The following is a 19157-nucleotide window of genomic DNA, read 5'->3' as shown; positions in this document are numbered from 1 at the left end:
TGTGTGTGTAGAGATACTGGTGAATCTCGTGTCTCTCCCTTGATGCATATCACTGAAAGAATAAAGCCTGTTTCCTGACGGACTATCATCCTGAGTCTCCAGATAACTGTGGCACTAGGAAAATTACCATCAATACTCCCTGTCTCCTTCGCTCACGCTCACACACACACACACACACCTCCACGCTGGTCTGTTTGCTGCCGTTTGGGAACACCTAATCACTAGTTTGTCTGGCTGCTGTGGCATCTCACCACCCTCACTTAGCCAGACGCTATCATGGCTACACTAGAGCTCCGCTAAGCTAACACTGGCGCCGGAACGCCGCTGCCCGCTCGGACAGCTACCCCATTAAGAGCGTTAACCAGTCTAGACGGCAGGTCGGCGAGTCCACTGATCAGACACAGAGGGTGGTGCAGGTAGCGGTGCATTAGCGCTGGAGAGTCGCTAATGAGCTGGAGGGACGTGAGCAGACGGATATCAGCCAAGTTCAAGTGATTGAGGGGAGAGTGGAGGAACTGGGAGAAACACAAGGAGTAGCCTACTACTGATGTCACTGTGACTTTGCCATTTCTTCTGCTTGACAGCTGCTACTGCGTTTTGACAAGTGGTTTCATCTGCATAAATGATCTGTGATATCCCTCAGTCGTTTGAAAAAAAAGATATAATACTTGTTTAGCATTCTGGTCTAAGTTGAAGATAATGCTAATGATCATGATCCTCAGTCATCTGTTCAAAACCATATACGACCTGGATCCAGAGGAAGCGAGTTCTGAACCTGGAGAACACCTGTCACCTGTACGGCCGAGACAGCCACAGCTCAGGTATTTCGTTGTGTTCTGAATACATACGACCGTAAACTTGAACTGAGCTGAACTGTACCTGCAGGCCCTACTCGTGGGTGCCCACCTCCTCTGCAGAACCGAGTTGGCGAGACGAGCCGAGGCAGATGGGCGCGATTGGCGTGTTTGACACAGGAGAAGATAAGAAGAGGCCGCGGCGCAAAAGTGAAACAAAACAATTCATTTGGAGGCTGGCAGATGTGGCATAGATAAAAAAAAAAAAGTTGCTGCGCTGCACCAAGTTGGCTCGACCTGCGGCTCGTTTACAGCTCCCCGCTGAGCGATTATTCAGGTCTGATTTGCAAATGAATTATGCAGAAATCTGTCAGACAGATGGGGCCGGTGCCCACGGATGCCCACGAGGTGAGACTGATCTGTTTCCCATCGCATCTCGCTCTTCCTACCTCCATCTCTCTCTTTCCCTTTCTCTCTCTCACTCCCCCTCTTTCTCTTCTTTCATTCTCTCAGGCACTCACTACGCCACTGGAAGATGGGCTTAAAGGGATAGTTCGGATTTTAAGACACAAAGTTGTATGGGTTCCCTGTCAGCAACGTAGTGCATCAGCACTGACTTACCCCCGACAGCGTCCTGTGAGCCGAGATCCAGCCGGTTTTTGATCGTTTTTGATGCCGGACTATTTTCTTCAGCAAGTTTCTGGGGTCACGAAAGTAAAGTGTTTTTCTTCTCAAAACCATATGCGTTCAACAGAGTGATATATTTGCACCACAAAAACGTTGTCCAGCTGTCAGTAGCGCGCAGTGATAGGAATCGCGAAAAATAAGTAAGTGATAACGAGGTTTGAATTTTTCCTGGACAACGTTTTTGTGGTGCAAATATATCACTCTGTTGAACGCATATGGTTTTGAGAAGAAAAACACTTTACTTTCGTGACCCCAGAAACTTGCCGGACTACTTTCTTCAGCATCAAAAACGATCTAAAACCGGCTGGATCTCGGCTCACAGGACGCTGTCGGGGGTAAGTCAGTGCTGATGCACTACGTTACTGACAGGGAACCCATACAACTTCGTGTCTTAAAATCCGAACTATCCCTTTAAGCCCAGTCCTGGATGGCACGTTCGATAACCTCTGCACCAGTGACAGCGGGGCAGAGTCCGTGCCAGAACACAACTGCATCTGTGGCTCAGAGTCTCCATGCTAAAATTGGGAGAGGAGGTTTTCCAATATGCCCTCAGATTTAGTGTGTGCTCCTCCTACACACTGAGAAGTATCTGTGTGTGTGTGTGTGTGTGTGTGTGTGTGTGTGTGTGTGTGTGTGTGTTTGTGTAAGGGCTGTTATTCAGATTAGCTGGGGATATACTGTAGAGGTGGATGGTGGGGGGGAGTGAGTTCCCCCAGACAAGAGCCCAGAGTGGGGTGAGGGGGCCTGGGATGAGGTGGGGGCTAGACTGGTGGCTGTGACTGTAAAGAGGATTTGGAGCTCAGGTTGAGGACAGATGCCCCAAAGCCAAGAGCCTGCAGTGTCCTTGACTCACCCCCCCTCACTCCCCCTTTCATCTACCCACCCCCTTAACCCATTCACACACATCAGCTGGTGAAGACATGAACCATTTGTTTTATCACGCCGATCGCTTCCTCCCCTCATCTTCCACCGGTCCTCCTTACTTCATATCTCTGGTGTATTACAGTAGTGGAAGTGTGTGTGTGGGGGGGGGGAGCAGATGGCCCCCTGCAGCTCCAGTCCTCCAGAGTCCCTCACCAGACCAGAGGAGAGCAGAGCAGAGCCTCTTACCGTCCACTGACAATCTGGCCAAAAGCTAAAGCTAAAGCTAAAGCCGCACCAAACAATAGCGCTCCATTTAGATCAAAGGGCTCCTTTTGGGTATCTGCCACTTTGTGTTATTATATTCACCCTAATCAGCAAACTGCCAGCCACTGCTCTCCCAGGGCTTTGATGCTGAGATCTCACCCTCTAGCTCTACAAAGGGGGGTGGGTGAGGTGTGTGTGTGTGGGGCGGGGGGGCTAAAAGCCACCTCTGGATGTTAGCACAGGTGATCTTTCCTGCCACTGCTGTTGGGTTGCATAGCTGCCTGGCCATCTTAAGCCTACCCAAGAGTGAAGCCCAGAGACAAAGCTCAGAAAGAGAGAGACAGAGAGAGAGAGAGAGAGAGAGAGAGAGAGAGAGAGAGAGAGAGACAGAGACAGAGACAGAGACAGAGACAGAGACAGAGACAGAGACAGAGACAGAGACAGAGACAGAGAGAGACAGAGAGAGAGAGAGAGAGAGAGAGAAAGAGAGAAAGTTCCTTTAATAACAATCAAAAGGAAACCAAGTAGCAATAAAACCAGCCCATATTAAAAACTCACCCGACCCCTCCCGCATATAGCAAAAACAAATAAACCAACAAACCAAAAAACAACCATTAAACCAGAGAGAGAGAGAGGGAGCGAGAGAGAGAGAGATTGAGAGAGAGAAAGAGATCCCTCCTAGCTGTTTATCTTGGCTGTGATTAGTTGTGTCCCTCGCCAATCAACAAAAAGAGGGCTGGGAGCCGTTCTATCTGCATGGGCAGATCTACTTATCGGGGGGGGGGGGGGGGGCTCTCGCTTGTGTTCGGACCCTGGGCAGTGGAGATGCCTGCGCTGCGGCAGAGTCCTGCTGGGGGGGGGGGGGGGGGGGGGGGCGATAAGGGCCTGGGCGGCGGTGGAGGCTATCGAACGCGTCGCTCTGCGTGATAAAATATTGTCTTTTTACTTTTACGCAAAATGGAGCGGCACAAAGGAAGCTGGAGGGTTTGGCTGTCTGCCTGGAACTGCTGAAAAATGAGGACAGAGGGAAGAGAAGAGAGAAGAGAGGAGAAGAGAAGAGAGGAGAAGAGAGGAGAAGAGAAGAGAGGAGAAGACATGAGAGAGAGAGAGAGAGAGAGAGAGAGAGAGAGAGAGACAGAGTGAGAGAAAGGAGACAGAGCGAGAGGGAAAAAAAAGAGAAATGCTCTTACTGGAGAGGGACTTCTCGTAGTTCTTCCCCATGGCAACGAAGTTTCGCAAGCAGGGGTTGAACTGCTCCATGATGTTCTGCAACAGAGAGAGAGAGAGAGAGAGAGAGAGAGAGAGAGAGAGAGAGAGAACGACAAAGAGAGAGAGAGAGGTGGGGATCAGCTGTCTGTCTGTCATGCCGAAGGAAACATTTGTATATTGCGAAGACACATGAAGACTTACATACATTAAACAGACTAAACACACACACACACACACACACACACACACATACTCCTGCTCTCCCATACACTGAATCTCTATCACACACACACACACGCACACACAAGAAAAAAACATCATTCCCCCTCACCCCCACCCTCAACACACACGCAAACAGACATAATCACACACACAAACACATTAGATTTCTTCCCCTCGCATTCTCTCCTGCACAAACGCCATTTCAAATGCACAGGCATTGTGCACACACACACACACACACACACACACACACAATCACACACACAAACACATTAGATTTCTTCCCCTCGCATTCTCTCCTGCACAAACGCCATTTCAAATGCACAGGCATTGTGCACACACACACACACACACACACACACACACACACCACACAATGTGTGTTTCGGAGATAGCGGATTTTGCGTCAGACTTTGATGGCTGTGCATAGAATTGTAAGCACAGCCTCCATTCACTGGTACAGGGGACATTTATAAGTCCCAGTGGGTCACCCCCCAGATCGCCGCAAATTTCCCCATGCATGTGGGAAACGGACAATGTGCATTCAGGAAGATTCAGCAAATCCCTATCCAAGCTAAATTCCACTTCCTGAAATCATCTCCTTGTCCACGGAGTCCAAATTGAACGGAAATAAATGCATTTGGGAGAGTGCGCTGTGCAAGCTCACGGTCTTGTGTTGGGAGACAGTAAATGGAGCAGACACCTGTCATAACAGCCCAGCCTCCTTCCATTCTCCCTGCAGCTTCCACTCCAATTAGAGCGGCTCCAACCAGCCAAGGGCCCGGGGTTAATAAACTCCCCCGAAAAAACAGCAGCACAAGCCTGGCCACCACCAAAGCCCGAGCGCGTGCGCGCACACACACGCACACACACACACACACACACTAGCATCGCCTTTTGCTCTACACGCTCTGTCTGGCCTGGGCTGTTTTGACCTCTACCTCATCGGTGGCTTGAGTCCACAGGGGAAGTATTGTCCTGAAGAGACATGACATGCGCATCTCACAACCCTCCTCCATCTCCCCATCCTCCATCTCCCCACCCTCCTCCAACCCACACATAGAAACTGTATTGCTATGCGCACTGCAAAGAACAGCACGACATTGAACAAGAAAATAGTAAGTTGATGCAAAAGCAACACAAGCACACTGACAATTTTGCTTTCAGCACTCTCCCTAGAAAGTGGGAAATGAAAAAGCATGGTTGGGAGTGAATCAGCTGTTTGTCCCAGCCAGACATTGAGCAGTGAGGAATAAAAAAAGGGGAGGGGAGGGGAGGGGGGGGGGGGGGGATAGGGCTGGTCGTCCCACTGACATTAATAGGCCAGAATCAAAGGTCACCTTCCCGCGCTGCCAAAGTTTCTGCAGCACAGCCGAAAGTGGGTCTGGCCCTGATGGGGGACAGAGATAAGGAGTCTAGGAAGCAGCATCAGAGAGAGAGAGAGAGAGAGAGAGAGAGAGAGAGAGAGAGAGAGAGAGAGAGAGAGAGGAATAGAAAGAAGGAAAGAGTGGAAAATAGTTAGACAGTAAAGTAGACGAAAAGTAAAACAAGAGGAGAGAGCGAGAGAAAAGAGAGGGAAGAGATGGAGAATGAAGTCATCCAACTAATGTGCAGTAGGAAGAGAGGGGGCTTTGAAGAGCTCACACTGATCACACCGAAGAGAGAACATCACTGCTTTAAACACACACACACACACACACACACACACACACACACACACACACAATCAATCACTCACACAAAATCACTCACACTCACTCACTCACAAACACACACACACACACACCACATCATTTTTCTTCCCCTTGGCATCCATCCATCAGAGGGATGAAGGCAGCACATGCGACTCCACACAAAGACTAGAACACTCATTAAGACGTGCACGCAAACACACAACGCAGCGCTGATTGCTGAAATCACAAACGGGGGACTTGGGAAGAATCAACTGGAGGCTGAGTAGTGTAGTGTGTGTGTGTGTGTGTGTGTGTGAGTGTGGGGAGGGGGGGGGGGTGTCTTCGCGGTCTTCATCTCAATCTGTATCTACAGCTCTCCTCATCTCTGTCGCTGTCTGTATGCCACTTCTCTCTCAATCTCTCTCTTGTCTTACATAATAAAAGTAGCATGGGTTTGCCTTGTTGAGGAAGATCAGTACAGAAAACCCTTCCACCACACAAACGCACACACACACACAAAGTCTTTCTATTCCACACACACACACACACACATAAAGTCTTTCTGTTCCACACACACACATAAAGTCTTTCTGTTCTACACACACACACAAACACACACACAGAGAGAGTGGCACACATGCGCTGAATGCACAGAGCGGGGAGCCGTGTTCTGTGGAGGTGGGAGGCTTATGTAACGAACGCCCAAGCCCAGGACCGAGCTGCGGTGGCAGGACTCCTACAACCAGAGCAGGCAGGAGCCCAGGGCCCCACAGCCAGCAGTGGGAGGCAGCGGAGCCACACACACACACACACACACACACACACACACACACACACACACACACACACACACACACACACACACACACACACACACACACACACACACACACACACACACACACACACACACACACACACACACACACACACACACACACACACACACACACACTGTACAAAAGGCTCTGGACTCTTAACTTACTTGGTTCATGTATGCAGTATTCTTAGTTTCAGTTGTAATTCCGGGTCCTTTAATTTGATGTCGAGTAGCGACTACGTCATTACCAATTGACGTTGCAAATGTGAGAACGCACATTGTTCATTCAAGTGATGAATGTTAATATCGCGGTTAATGATATTGTTATCCCACTACGGAATACAGTTTGTGGAGTTGTGCGTTGATGAACAAAGTAAGTGTAATACAACTTGTTAATTAGCAAGCTGTTTCGTTTTGAATGAAGTTTAGTGTTCATACGAACGAGAGAATGAATGTTAGCTATTCACGTTTACCTTGTTGCTAGCCTGTCTTGGGAAGCTAAGATTACCAACGAACTTTGTCTTTGGTTTGCACGGTGGATTTGATTATTATTATGCGTGCAGTTTATTGAGTATGTTTATATTCATGCTAATGTTGTAAGAGTGGTCTATCTGCATTTTACAATTATAAGTATGGTATTGGCTGCCTGTAGCTTATGGTGTATATAGCCTGTTTATACAGTAAGTTACTGGCTTGTTCAGATAGCATTAAGTGAAGCATGTAACATTACTCCAAATAGCATATATTTATTATTTATTTTTCTTTATTTTCAGAACCACACGTACACATGTATGTATTCTGCATTATCTCTGATTTGAATACAAGTGGCATCATTCTTCATCCTGCCTCCGTCTCTGCATTCCTGCACTTCAGTACACATCCCGGCCTTAAGCAGTGTTCTGGCCGACACTCTAGATTGAGTATGGTGAAAACATTACGAATCAGACAATCATACAGTCCTTACAACCTACCTCACCTACATTAATGGTCCTTCGAACCGGACATACATCGCACTCAACCTAGTTCGAGATGGATGTTCAAGATTATGAAGCCTATGGTGCGCGCCCCCGACGCTGCACACGCCCCCCTCCCCGTTATGAAGACTATGAAGTTGATTTCAATGGCCTTGGCTCTCACTGGCGCGGACATGAAAGGGAAGGGATGACTCACTCGGAGGGACCGGCCAAGAAGACCACCCTCACCTCCCTATATTCAATTCCACTAAGCCCACAGCTGAGCAGGGATGCTGTCCTCCATAAACCAAACTCGTGTTACACAGCTAGACGCCTGTTACACAGTGAGGAGGAGCAGCTAGCCCCCCAGCTACATCAAGACGGAGAACAGGAGAGGTTACGTGATCATCTTACTCCTTGTCATGCACCGCATCATACAACTGCCCAAGCCACAGTCTTCAGAACGGAGTTAGAGAAAATCCAGCATGAGAAGCTCCTGCTGCAGCAGTCCTACCAGCGCTTGGCAGCAGACCTTGAAGAATTAAGAGCTACACGCGCTGACTTGCCACTGCGGGCGAACACTGCGTGTGATCAGTCAACAAAAGAGGTGCATGACAATATTTCAGATCCAGCTAGCAATAATAGTGATGATGAGGGAAACGCATGGCTGCCACCACGGTTTGGGAGAGGTGATGATTTATCATCCGCAAGCAATCAACTTGTCCTTGAGAGCATCAACAGGCTAATGAGTGAACTTCAAGTCCTAAAGAATGAGACATTAGCAGCCAAGCGGAAGCAGTCATCACAAGGCCAATCGCTACCAGCAGCCTCAACCCATGGGCCCTTTATGGCTAACTATAATAAAGGCAACCACACCCCTGCTGTTTCACAGCCACAGCGGCCTGCCTGGTCAGGTTTGGCTCCGCCTCCACCAAAGTTTACCTCCACACCCTATGAGGTGCCTTCAAACCCTCGTGCCTTTGGCTCTCGGCCAACCCAACATCCGCCACCTCCTCAGCGCCCACTCTACAAGTCACCAGTGTACTCGAGGCCATCGTATCAGAGCACCAGCTTGGATACAGCCTACCGTGGCCCCCGTCCTACCATCCCTAACCTCTCTCATCGAGACCCGGGTGAGTTTGCTCATCTCAAGATCGCTCTAGAGAACTTGTTGCCCCTTGACAGCACCGAACTGTTCAAGTACCAAGTCTTAATAGACCACCTAAAGCTGGAGGAGGCCAGAATGATAGCTGATGCCTATATCCACTCCCAGACACCCTTTACAGACACCATGATGGCCCTGAACGAAAGGTTTGGACAGCCACATCAGTTAGCCCTCAAGAGAATCGCCACAGTAATGGACTCACCTGACATCAAACGTGGGGACTTAGCTGCCTTTGATAAATTCTCACTTCAAATTCAGTCATTGGTGGGGATGTTGAAGACGCTGGGCCCTGATGGAGAGGTGGAGCTGCAGTGTGGCTCTCACATCGCCCGTCTACTCAGCAAGTTACCGCCAGAGCAACGAGCTGACTTCCGCAGGTGCATGTTCAGTCAGTCTGAGAACAGATACACGCTTAATCACCTAGCCACCTGGCTGAAGTATGAGTCTTGGTGCCAAGACTTTGACAGCCAGCTATCTTCCAGTGGGGCGAGAGACAATCAGAACAGCCTAAAGCCTGACACACGCTCTGGAAAACGCTCCGTCACAGTGCTGCATGGATCCGACAACACACCGGAGGCAGTAGAACCTTCAACTAACTCCCCAACCAAAGTCAAGCCATCGCCCTACTGTGCCTTCTGTGATAACCGAGAGCACCACCTAAGCCAATGTTTGGCCATCAGCAAGCTCAACAAAGACCAGGTAGCTGAGTGGATAAAGGCCAATAAAAGGTGCTGGCGCTGCGCCCGCTCACACCTCGCAGCGCAGTGCAACTTGAAAAAGCTGTGTAACCTGTGCCAAGGTCGTCATCTACAAGTTCTTCACGACGTTAACACCGGGCAACAGAGAGGACCAACACGATCAGTGGAATCTCAGGATGCTGATGTAAACGCAACAGGGGTGTTATACCTCGACCGATCCACAGCAGGCAGTAGGGTCCTGCTAAAAGTTGTCCCTGTTTTCCTCTACTATGGTGACCGCACACTTGATACATATGCGGTGCTAGATGACGGGTCTGAGAGAACGATGTTGCTGCCGACCGCCACTCAGAAGTTAGGTCTCCAAGGCACTCCCGAAACCCTGCCCTTACGCACCATCAGACAGGATGTGCAAACGCTCCGTGGCACCTGTGTATCCTTTGCCATTTCACCCAGGGGTAGGCCAAAGACTCGGTATCACATCACCAATGCCTTCACATCCACTCGCATTGATCTTGCTGATCACACCTACCCGTTAGAATCACTCCAGAAGAAGTATAATCATCTGTCCGGGTTACCCCTCCAGCCTTTCAAGAAGATTCGACCGCTGCTGCTTATAGGCAGTGACCACCCACACCTCATCACGCCTACTGAGCCTGTACGCCTGGGGCCCCCAGGTGGCCCAGCTGCTATCCACACCAGGTTAGGCTGGACACTACAAGGCCCCTCAAGTGTCATCTGCCATTTGACCAGCCCGCAGCAGTGCTTGGTAACCTCTGTCCCGCCTCAGGTGAGCGAGCTGATGAAACATGTTGAGAAACTCTGGCAGGCTGACATCATACCCCTCAGGAGCAGCAAAGTAGTGACACGCTCAAAGCAAGATAACTTCGCACTCAGCCTGCTAGAAGACAAGACAACCCGGGTGGAGGTGGATGGCATATTGCGCTATGCTACCCCTTTGCTACGCCACAAAGATATGCCATGCCTTCAAGCCAGTTCCGATGCAGTCATGTCTAGTCTGCGTGCAGTAGAGAGAAGACTCCAGAGAGATCCAGAGAAGGCTAAAGTATACCGCGCAGAGATTGAGAAGCTGATTCAGGCTGGGTCTGTCACTAAGTTAGATCCATCAGAGTTGAATAGAGGAGATGAGGCATGGTACATTCCCCACCACCTAGTTAGCCATAATGGCAAACACCGCTTGGTATTCAACTGCTCATACCAGCATCGAGGTCAGAACCTAAATGAGTACCTCCTACCTGGGCCGACCCTGGGAGCATCACTACTGGGTGTCCTCCTCAGATTCCGTGAGCATGAGGTAGCTGTGAGTGGAGACATAAAGAGCATGTTCCACCAAGTTCTCTTACTTCCTGAAGACCGTCCTCTCCTGCGCTTTGTGTGGCGTGATCTGTGCCAAACTGAGCCCGCTGCAGTGTATGAATGGCAGGTACTCCCTTTCGGCACCACGTGTAGCCCATGCTGTGCTACATTCGCCTTACAGCACCACACAAGGGAAAACAGCCAGCCGGAAGATGAAGTGAGAACGTCTGTGGAGAGATGTTTTTATGTCGATAATTGCCTTCAGAGTCTCCCAACCACCACCGCGGCGAGAGGCCTAGTGGACAAGCTAATAGCCCTCCTATCTTCAGCTGGATTTGTGCTCCGTCAGTGGGCCAGCAATGAACCTGATGTCATTAGTCACCTCCCTGAAGATCTCAGGTCCAACAGCGCTGAACTCTGGCTTGCGCAAGACAAGACAGACAGTCCGGAGTCAACACTAGGTCTCAGCTGGCACTTCTCCACCGACATGCTAGGGTACAAATGCCGCCCAGTGCACTATGGCGAACTTACCATGCGTAACATCTACAAAGTGCTTGCCAGCCAATACGACCCCCTAGGCTTTATCCTGCCTTACACCACAAGGGCAAAGATGTTGGTGAGATGCCTGTGGGACAAGCACAGAGGTTGGGACGATCCCCAACTACCACCAGATCTCATTCAGCAGTGGAGAGACTGGGAGGAAGAGCTGCAGTTCCTCCCTCAAGTCCGTCTCCCTAGACCATACTTACCTAAGGATGTGGCTGCCTCAGTGAGCAGAAGAGAGCTTCACATATTTTGTGATGCCTCTGAGCAAGCCTATGGGGCAGTGGCCTACCTCAGAACGGTGGGAAGTGATGGCCAAGTGCAACTGGCATTTGTAATGGCGCGTTCGAGAGTAGCACCAAGACGTCTGAACTCTATGCCTCGGCTGGAGCTGTGTGGCGCTCTTACTGGAGCTCAACTCTCTAAGCTTCTTGAGGATGAGCTTACCTTAGAGATTGAGAAGATAGTCATGTGGACCGACTCTACAACAGTGCTGACGTGGCTGCGATCAGAATCTTGCCGTTTCAAGGTCTTCGTTGGCACTCGCGTAGCGGAGATCCAAGAACTAACCCCGCACCACACATGGCGATACGTCGACTCTGCCCAGAACTCCGCTGACGATATAACTCGTGGCAAAACACTGCTAGAACTGGCAAGACCTAACCGATGGAGTCAAGGGCCCCCCTTTTTGCTCATGGATCCAGATCAGTGGCCCGCAGATCCTACATCGGGAGATCTCCCAGACCCTACTGAGCTGCGTCAGACGACTTTCTGTGGGGTGACCTCGACACCGGACATTCAAGCGGATCTGTACAATTATAACACCTGGAAGGAACTGCTACAGGCCACTGCCCAGGAGCTGCATGGGGCGGCTGCAAAGGATTGCTGCTTGAATGCAGAGGATTATCGCCAGGCCGAGGCACTTCTTCTAAGGAGGGCCCAGCGCGACAGTTTCCCAGATGAATTCCGTCTCCTTAAGACAGGGAAGCCAGTTCAACGCAGCAGCCGGCTTCTAAACTTGTCCCCAGAGCTTGACGAGACTGGAGAGCTCATCAGGGTTGGTGGTCGTCTTCGTCGCTCTGCAGATTTAGCCTACACCAGTCTGCATCCTTTGGTACTAGACCCCTCACATCCAGTAACACGTCTGCTTATACAGGACTTCGACAGCCGACTGAGACACCCAGGTCCCGAACGTGTCTTCGCCGAAATTAGGCGCACCTATTGGATTCTGCGAGGCCGAGAAGCGGTACGTCGCTTCCAAAGATCCTGTACGGAATGTCGTCGTTGGAAAGCGAAGCCTTCCGTACCCAGAATGGCAGACTTACCTGTGGCCCGTCTCCGTCTCTTCAAGCCTGTCTTTCACTCTACGGGTATCGACTGCTTTGGGCCATTTGAAGTCAAGGTGGGAAGGCGCTTAGAGAAGAGGTGGGGAATAATATTTAAATGCCTCACCGTCAGGGCTGTGCACCTAGACGTCTTGACTTCGATCGACGCTGACTCCTTCCTAATGGCCCTCCGTAGGTTTATCTCCAGGAGGGGAACACCTGCTGAGCTTTATTCAGACCAGGGGACCAACTTTAAAGGTGGTGAAAGAGAGTTGCGTGAGGCGTTTGCCGCCATGTCCTCTGAACTTCAGCTGCTCCTGGCTCCGCATAAAATCCAGTTCCACTTCAATCCTCCTGCCGCTCCTCACTTCGGAGGCGTGTGGGAGCGTGAGATCCGATCCGTGAAGACCGCACTGTATACAACAGTTGGTGCTCAGCCCTTACAGGAAGAGGTTCTTCGCACAGTGCTCATCGAAGTGGAAGGGATCCTGAACTCCAAACCATTGGGCTACGTTCCATCCGATGTCAGCGATCCGGACCCCGTGACTCCTAACTGCCTGTTGATGGGGCGGCGGGATGGATCCCTGCCGCAAGTCGTCTACTCCAAGGATGAGCTCCTCAGCCGCCGCCGGTGGAAGCATGCACAAGTGCTTGCCGACCACTTTTGGGCTCGCTTTATTCGACTCTACTTACCTGGATTGCAATCCCGGCAGAAGTGGCAGTCATCTCCAGCTGATGTCACGGAGGGCTCTGTGGCAATGATCGTGGACCCCCAGCTCCCTAGGGCCTTGTGGCCTACTGGGCGCATCGTCAAGGTTCATCCCAGCCTGGATGGTCGCATCCGGTCTGCAGACGTGAAAGTCAAGGATAGAACATACACCCGACCTGTTGCCCGGCTGGTAATCCTTCCTGCTCTTCCGGCTGAAGATGACAGCCAGCCTCCTTAAGAATGCTTAGATTAGTACAGTGTTGCCTTTTGTTTGGTGCAAATGTACCATATACATTTGGGGGCGGCTGTACAAAAGGCTCTGGACTCTTAACTTACTTGGTTCATGTATGCAGTATTCTTAGTTTCAGTTGTAATTCCGGGTCCTTTAATTTGATGTCGAGTAGCGACTACGTCATTACCAATTGACGTTGCAAATGTGAGAACGCACATTGTTCATTCAAGTGATGAATGTTAATATCGCGGTTAATGATATTGTTATCCCACTACGGAATACAGTTTGTGGAGTTGTGCGTTGATGAACAAAGTAAGTGTAATACAACTTGTTAATTAGCAAGCTGTTTCGTTTTGAATGAAGTTTAGTGTTCATACGAACGAGAGAATGAATGTTAGCTATTCACGTTTACCTTGTTGCTAGCCTGTCTTGGGAAGCTAAGATTACCAACGAACTTTGTCTTTGGTTTGCACGGTGGATTTGATTATTATTATGCGTGCAGTTTATTGAGTATGTTTATATTCATGCTAATGTTGTAAGAGTGGTCTATCTGCATTTTACAATTATAAGTATGGTATTGGCTGCCTGTAGCTTATGGTGTATATAGCCTGTTTATACAGTAAGTTACTGGCTTGTTCAGATAGCATTAAGTGAAGCATGTAACATTACTCCAAATAGCATATATTTATTATTTATTTTTCTTTATTTTCAGAACCACACGTACACATGTATGTATTCTGCATTATCTCTGATTTGAATACAAGTGGCATCATTCTTCATCCTGCCTCCGTCTCTGCATTCCTGCACTTCAGTACACATCCCGGCCTTAAGCAGTGTTCTGGCCGACACTCTAGATTGAGTATGGTGAAAACATTACGAATCAGACAATCATACAGTCCTTACAACCTACCTCACCTACACACACACACACACACACACACACACACACACACACACACACACACACACACACACACACAGTCTCAAATAAACTTGCATGCACACTCATACACAACGCCTCAAGTCTGGGGTGAATCCAGGAATCCAAATGCTTCTTCTGAACGTGTGAGCGTGTGTGTGTGCTTGTTCAATGTCTATGTGCTTGTGTGTGTATGTGTGTTTGTGTGTTTGTGTACTTCTGTGCTTGTGTGTGTGTGTGTGTGTGTGTGTGGATACGAGCTTCCACTTCCAAGTAACTCATGCAGCTAATGGACAGAGAGCTTCTCCCCCTCCCCATCTGAAAGGCCATTTCTAAGGTCAGGGAGGTTAATCAATCTCAACCAGTGATTGCCATAAATGTCCTATATGCCATTGGAACATGCAGTGAAGCCTCTCGCAAACATAAGCGAGGGAAGTCTAGCATGAGCATCCAATGGCGTCTGCTGCACTCCATATCACCGCCACTGTGTGATTAAAGATTAATGGCATTGCATCGGTGAAGGGATCACTGATGAGCTTACTTACTGTCAGCATATTCTTCCCCTTCCTTTGCCCTCTTATTCTCTTTTTTTATTTTTCTCCTTCCATCTGCTCCCTCTCTCTACCCCTCCCTCTGCTCTCTCTCTCTCTCTCTCTCTCTCTCTCTGTCCCTCTCTCTCACTCATAATGAATGTGATTATCATAATACTTAAGGGAGAAAAGAACAACAATATCTGAGCATGTTGAGACAGTCACTAGGTTCAAGAAACGTGTAGGCAGCACGAACCGCACCAGTGCATACCAAGCCAATTAAGGGCAGTTATTCCTTTACATGCTTATTTCATGAATGTTCCAGTCTGACCATGTGCGTGTGTGTGTGTTTGTGTGTGTTTGTTTGCATGTGTGCTTGTGTGTGTATGAGAGAGAGCCTGCTAGCGTGCCTAGTTAACAGACCTAAGCCCACTTAAAGGACTTAACTGGCGGAGGAACACACAGCCAGTAGAGTGAGACGGGCGTGCGTTAGGAGGGAAGGGAAGGGAGGAAGGAAGAGACTGGAAGTGGTTTCTTTTCCCTGTTTGGTCACTGTTGCTAATTTTACCATCCCAGTTCTCATGTGCTACATCTGCCACCCTAATTGTCAGAACTAATTGGACTAGGGGGCCAGGAGGCACATAGTGACATCAAGAAAGAGAGAGAGAGCGAAAGAGCGAGGGAGAAAGAGAGAGAGAGAGAGAGAGCGTGAGAGAGAAAAAGAGAAAAAGAGAGAGAGAGAGCAGAGAGGAGAGGGAGAGAGAGAGAGAGCTGGGTTATTCCTAACTCTTTGGGGGGGAGGGAGGGTGAAACTTCAATGACATAGCGAGAAAGTAATGGAGAAAAATGAAGGATTGGTTTAGCCTCTGCTGTGTTTGCAGCAGAGTTTAAACAGGATAGGATAACAGGACATTATAACGGAGCTGAGGAGCGCAGTGTGTTTAGTCTTGGACTTTGCCACCGAGAGCTCCGAGCGGCACTGATTATGTAACAGGGTCCGGCTGATGGCCCGGAGAGTGGTCAGATAGGGAGGTCAGCACATGCACGAGCAGCGGTGGGTTGTCTTCCTGTCGGCGAAGGCGTTTCGCAGGAGTCCACTTGAGTTAAGGGGGAAAGCGTCGCCCGTTCTGCGCTCCAGAGGAAGCAGGCCACTGCGTGCTCAGCGTCAGCGAGAGCCAAAGCTGAGGGCTTCTCACTGACCACTGGCCGGCCCTGGGCCAAAAGATTTCTAAGACATTACCCTCACCTTCAGTGCCCGCTGACTGCCCTCGACTGCTCCCTCCCTCGGTCAGATTCTTTCCCCCTCATTCTCTCTCTCACTCACACACACACACACACACACACACACACACTCTCTCTCTCTCTCTCTTTCTCCTCTCACTTTCTCTGATTCCCTCCTTCCTTCTAACACAGTCTCTCATCTCCAACAATCCCCCCCCCCATAAAAAAAACACATCCCCATGTTGCTCAAAAAGCTAAAGCCAGACAAATTGAACATGATCCACACTTAGCACCAAAAATCACAGCTCTAAAACCATCTGGGCCTCACAAGCTGTGACATAAATCTTATTTATGATCACGAATCCTTCCCCAAATCAGTGTGGCGGAGAACCCCCACATGCGCACACACATACATGCACACACACACACTCACACTCACTCACTCACACACATACTCACGCTTACACACACGCTCACACACCACTCGGGCGTCATGTGGGCCAACGGTAGAGAGTATGGGATTGAGGAGGGGGTGATATGGGAGGTGGGCTGGAGGATGGAGAGAGAGAGAGAGAGAGAGAGAGAGAGAGAGAGAGAGAGAAAGAGAGAGAGAGAGAGAGAGCGAGCATGTTTCTGTGCGCGTCTTCACTCCGCTAATATGAGTTAATCAGAGAGGAATGCGCCGGGGTTGAGCAACTGTATCGGGATAATGACGAGCACGCTGCCTGTGCCTCTCCCTCCCCCTGACCTGTCTTAATCACATCAGCAGGACACGCCGATCGGGGGGCCGGACGCAGGCCCAGCCCAGGGCTCTGCTCACAGAGGAAGGGGGAGGGGGGAGGGGGGAGAGGGGAGAGGGAGGACCCTGTGGAAAGAACTGCAGGGTATAATGATCTGAGCAGCGAGAGGTTGAGCTTTGAGAAAAAAAGAAAAAAAAAAGATGGGTATTGGCAGCCTTACCAAATATCTGTCTTCTGCTATGAGGAAATGGTTAGGGAAAGGAACAAATGCCGTTTGGCTTCATTGTGTTCGCATGTGTGCATGTGTGCATGTGTGCATGTCTGCGTTACTGCCTTTGCAGGGGAATCTGTGTGTGCGGCTATGTCCGTGTGTGTGTTATTGCTTTTGTAGGGGTATCTGTGTGTACAGCTGTGTGTGTGTGTGTGTGTGTGTGTGTGTGTGTGTGTGTGTCTCCACTAGGGGTGGGAATTGGCAAAAGAATGACAATTCGATACTATTGCGATATTTGGGCCAAAATTCGATATTATTGCGATTCTAAACATATTGCGATACAACAAGTATTGCGATTCGATTCTGCGATATATTGCTATTCATGTCTCTCATATTATTCAAAGGCATTACAAAAAATAAGGAAAATAACACTGTTCAACTCACTTTGTCATGGCGTGGTGCATATCAAGGTCCTTACTATTTGCTTTTTGTTGAAAACCGAAATACACCCACACTTTCAAAGTGATGGAGGGTCGTCTATAACAGGTTGTGATTGTGAAGCCATTTTTATTTGAAATTGCCGTTGAATGCACAATAAAACGCCACAACAAGCGCCACCTTGTGAGTGTAATATCTTGAAATTCCCCTTGGGGACTCAAATAAAGGTAAAATAGATCATTAAATTCTATAATTAAGTATTGCGATACTTTGAGCTACTAGTATCGATATAATTGCATTCACAAAATATCGCGATACTGAACAGAATCGATTTTTTCCCCCACCACTAGTCTCCACAGCTCTGCTACTCTCTGAGGTGTAATGAGGCTCAAGGGGGAGCCAGTGCTGGTGGACGCCTGTGCAACCGCTCGTCAGTGCAACAATGGTGCGCTCACCTCTTATGTGTTTACTGCAGTCATAAACCATCATGCCTCCTCGGATTAGCATACAAATGCTTTGCACACCTCATTAGTCCATAACGATCCATTAAGTAGATCTGCAATATTTAACACACTATGGTGCTCGAACCATGTCCTGGCTCAATGGTTCAGCGCTTGAAAGCTCACTCTCAAAGTAGTGACTATAGCCAATCAGAGAGAGGGATGGGGAGTGGTCCTTCTAATCTTTCATACCATTAAGTACAATCTAAATATAAAAAAAACATTAAACTAACGTAGCAGATGACTCCCATTAGATGATGAAGAGATGATGAAGAACGAGGTCTGGCACTGTCACTGCAGGCTCCCCAAGTCTGAGCTCCCTTCTACACCAGAGTTATACAGTAGACTCTAGAAACCCACTGCTGCACAATCACTGAGGTCACACTGCAATGATGTAATGAACAGGCAATAACATATCAAGTCTTGTTTCATTACAGAACCAGATTAGCATTTTGTCATCATTATAAAATGTCAAGAAGCAATGTAGATTTTAAAAAAGAAAAAAAAGAAAAATAATAGCGGAATTAATTAAAAGTTGATCAGGAGTAAAATGCAACTTTTCATGCTGAGAAACTTAGAAGTAGTAACAAAACTCTATTACGCGCACGCACGCACGCACACACACACAGTGTAGGACCGCCCTAGCACCCAAAGAAGGTTTGAAAATACTGAGAGTTTTTGCTCTCCGCTCAGTCACCACGAAAACAGGGCATCCCATGCCAAGCCACTTCTTCTCCCCGATCGCCCGCCCCCAACTACCCTGCACTCAGCCCCTCACCCCCCACCAACACTGAAGGATGCCCCCACAGCACTGAAATTATGCACAGGAATGCCCAGAATGTGCCCAGAGAGAGAGAAAGAGAAAGAGAAAGAGAAAGAGGGAGAGAGAGAAAGAGAGAGAGAGAGGGAGAGAGAGAGAAAGAGAGAGAGAAAGAGTGTGAGTGAGTATGTGTGCAGTAGCAGTGTCCACTCTAATGGCCCCCACTCACAGCTGCCAGAGACGCTCAGCAAAGGAACCCAGCTGCCGGGGACCCAGATTCAGCACAGCGTTATGAGTGCGTCGAGCCAGGTTGGGCCTGGCCTGCAGCTCAGCTGCGCGCACACACACACACACACACACACACAC

General features: G+C 49.2%; 1 protein-coding gene across 4 annotated transcripts in view; it reads right to left on the bottom strand.

Annotated features, from left to right (window-relative positions):
- baiap2a (BAR/IMD domain containing adaptor protein 2a) overlaps window positions 1-19157 on the bottom strand; it is a 66648-nt gene that overhangs the window by 41307 nt on the left and 6184 nt on the right. For all 4 annotated transcript variants that reach the window (XM_062531940.1, XM_062531938.1, XM_062531937.1 and 1 more), the window contains exon 2: window positions 3800-3875. In XM_062531940.1, the coding sequence (XP_062387924.1) occupies window positions 3800-3875 (76 nt within the window). The remainder of the gene's footprint in view (window positions 1-3799; window positions 3876-19157) is intronic.

This window comes from Sardina pilchardus, chromosome 3, assembly GCF_963854185.1.
Source record: "Sardina pilchardus chromosome 3, fSarPil1.1, whole genome shotgun sequence".
NCBI lineage: Eukaryota > Metazoa > Chordata > Actinopteri > Clupeiformes > Clupeidae > Sardina > Sardina pilchardus.
The sequence above is the reverse complement of the archived record's forward strand: the minus strand, read 5'-3'. Positions and strand labels throughout refer to the sequence as shown.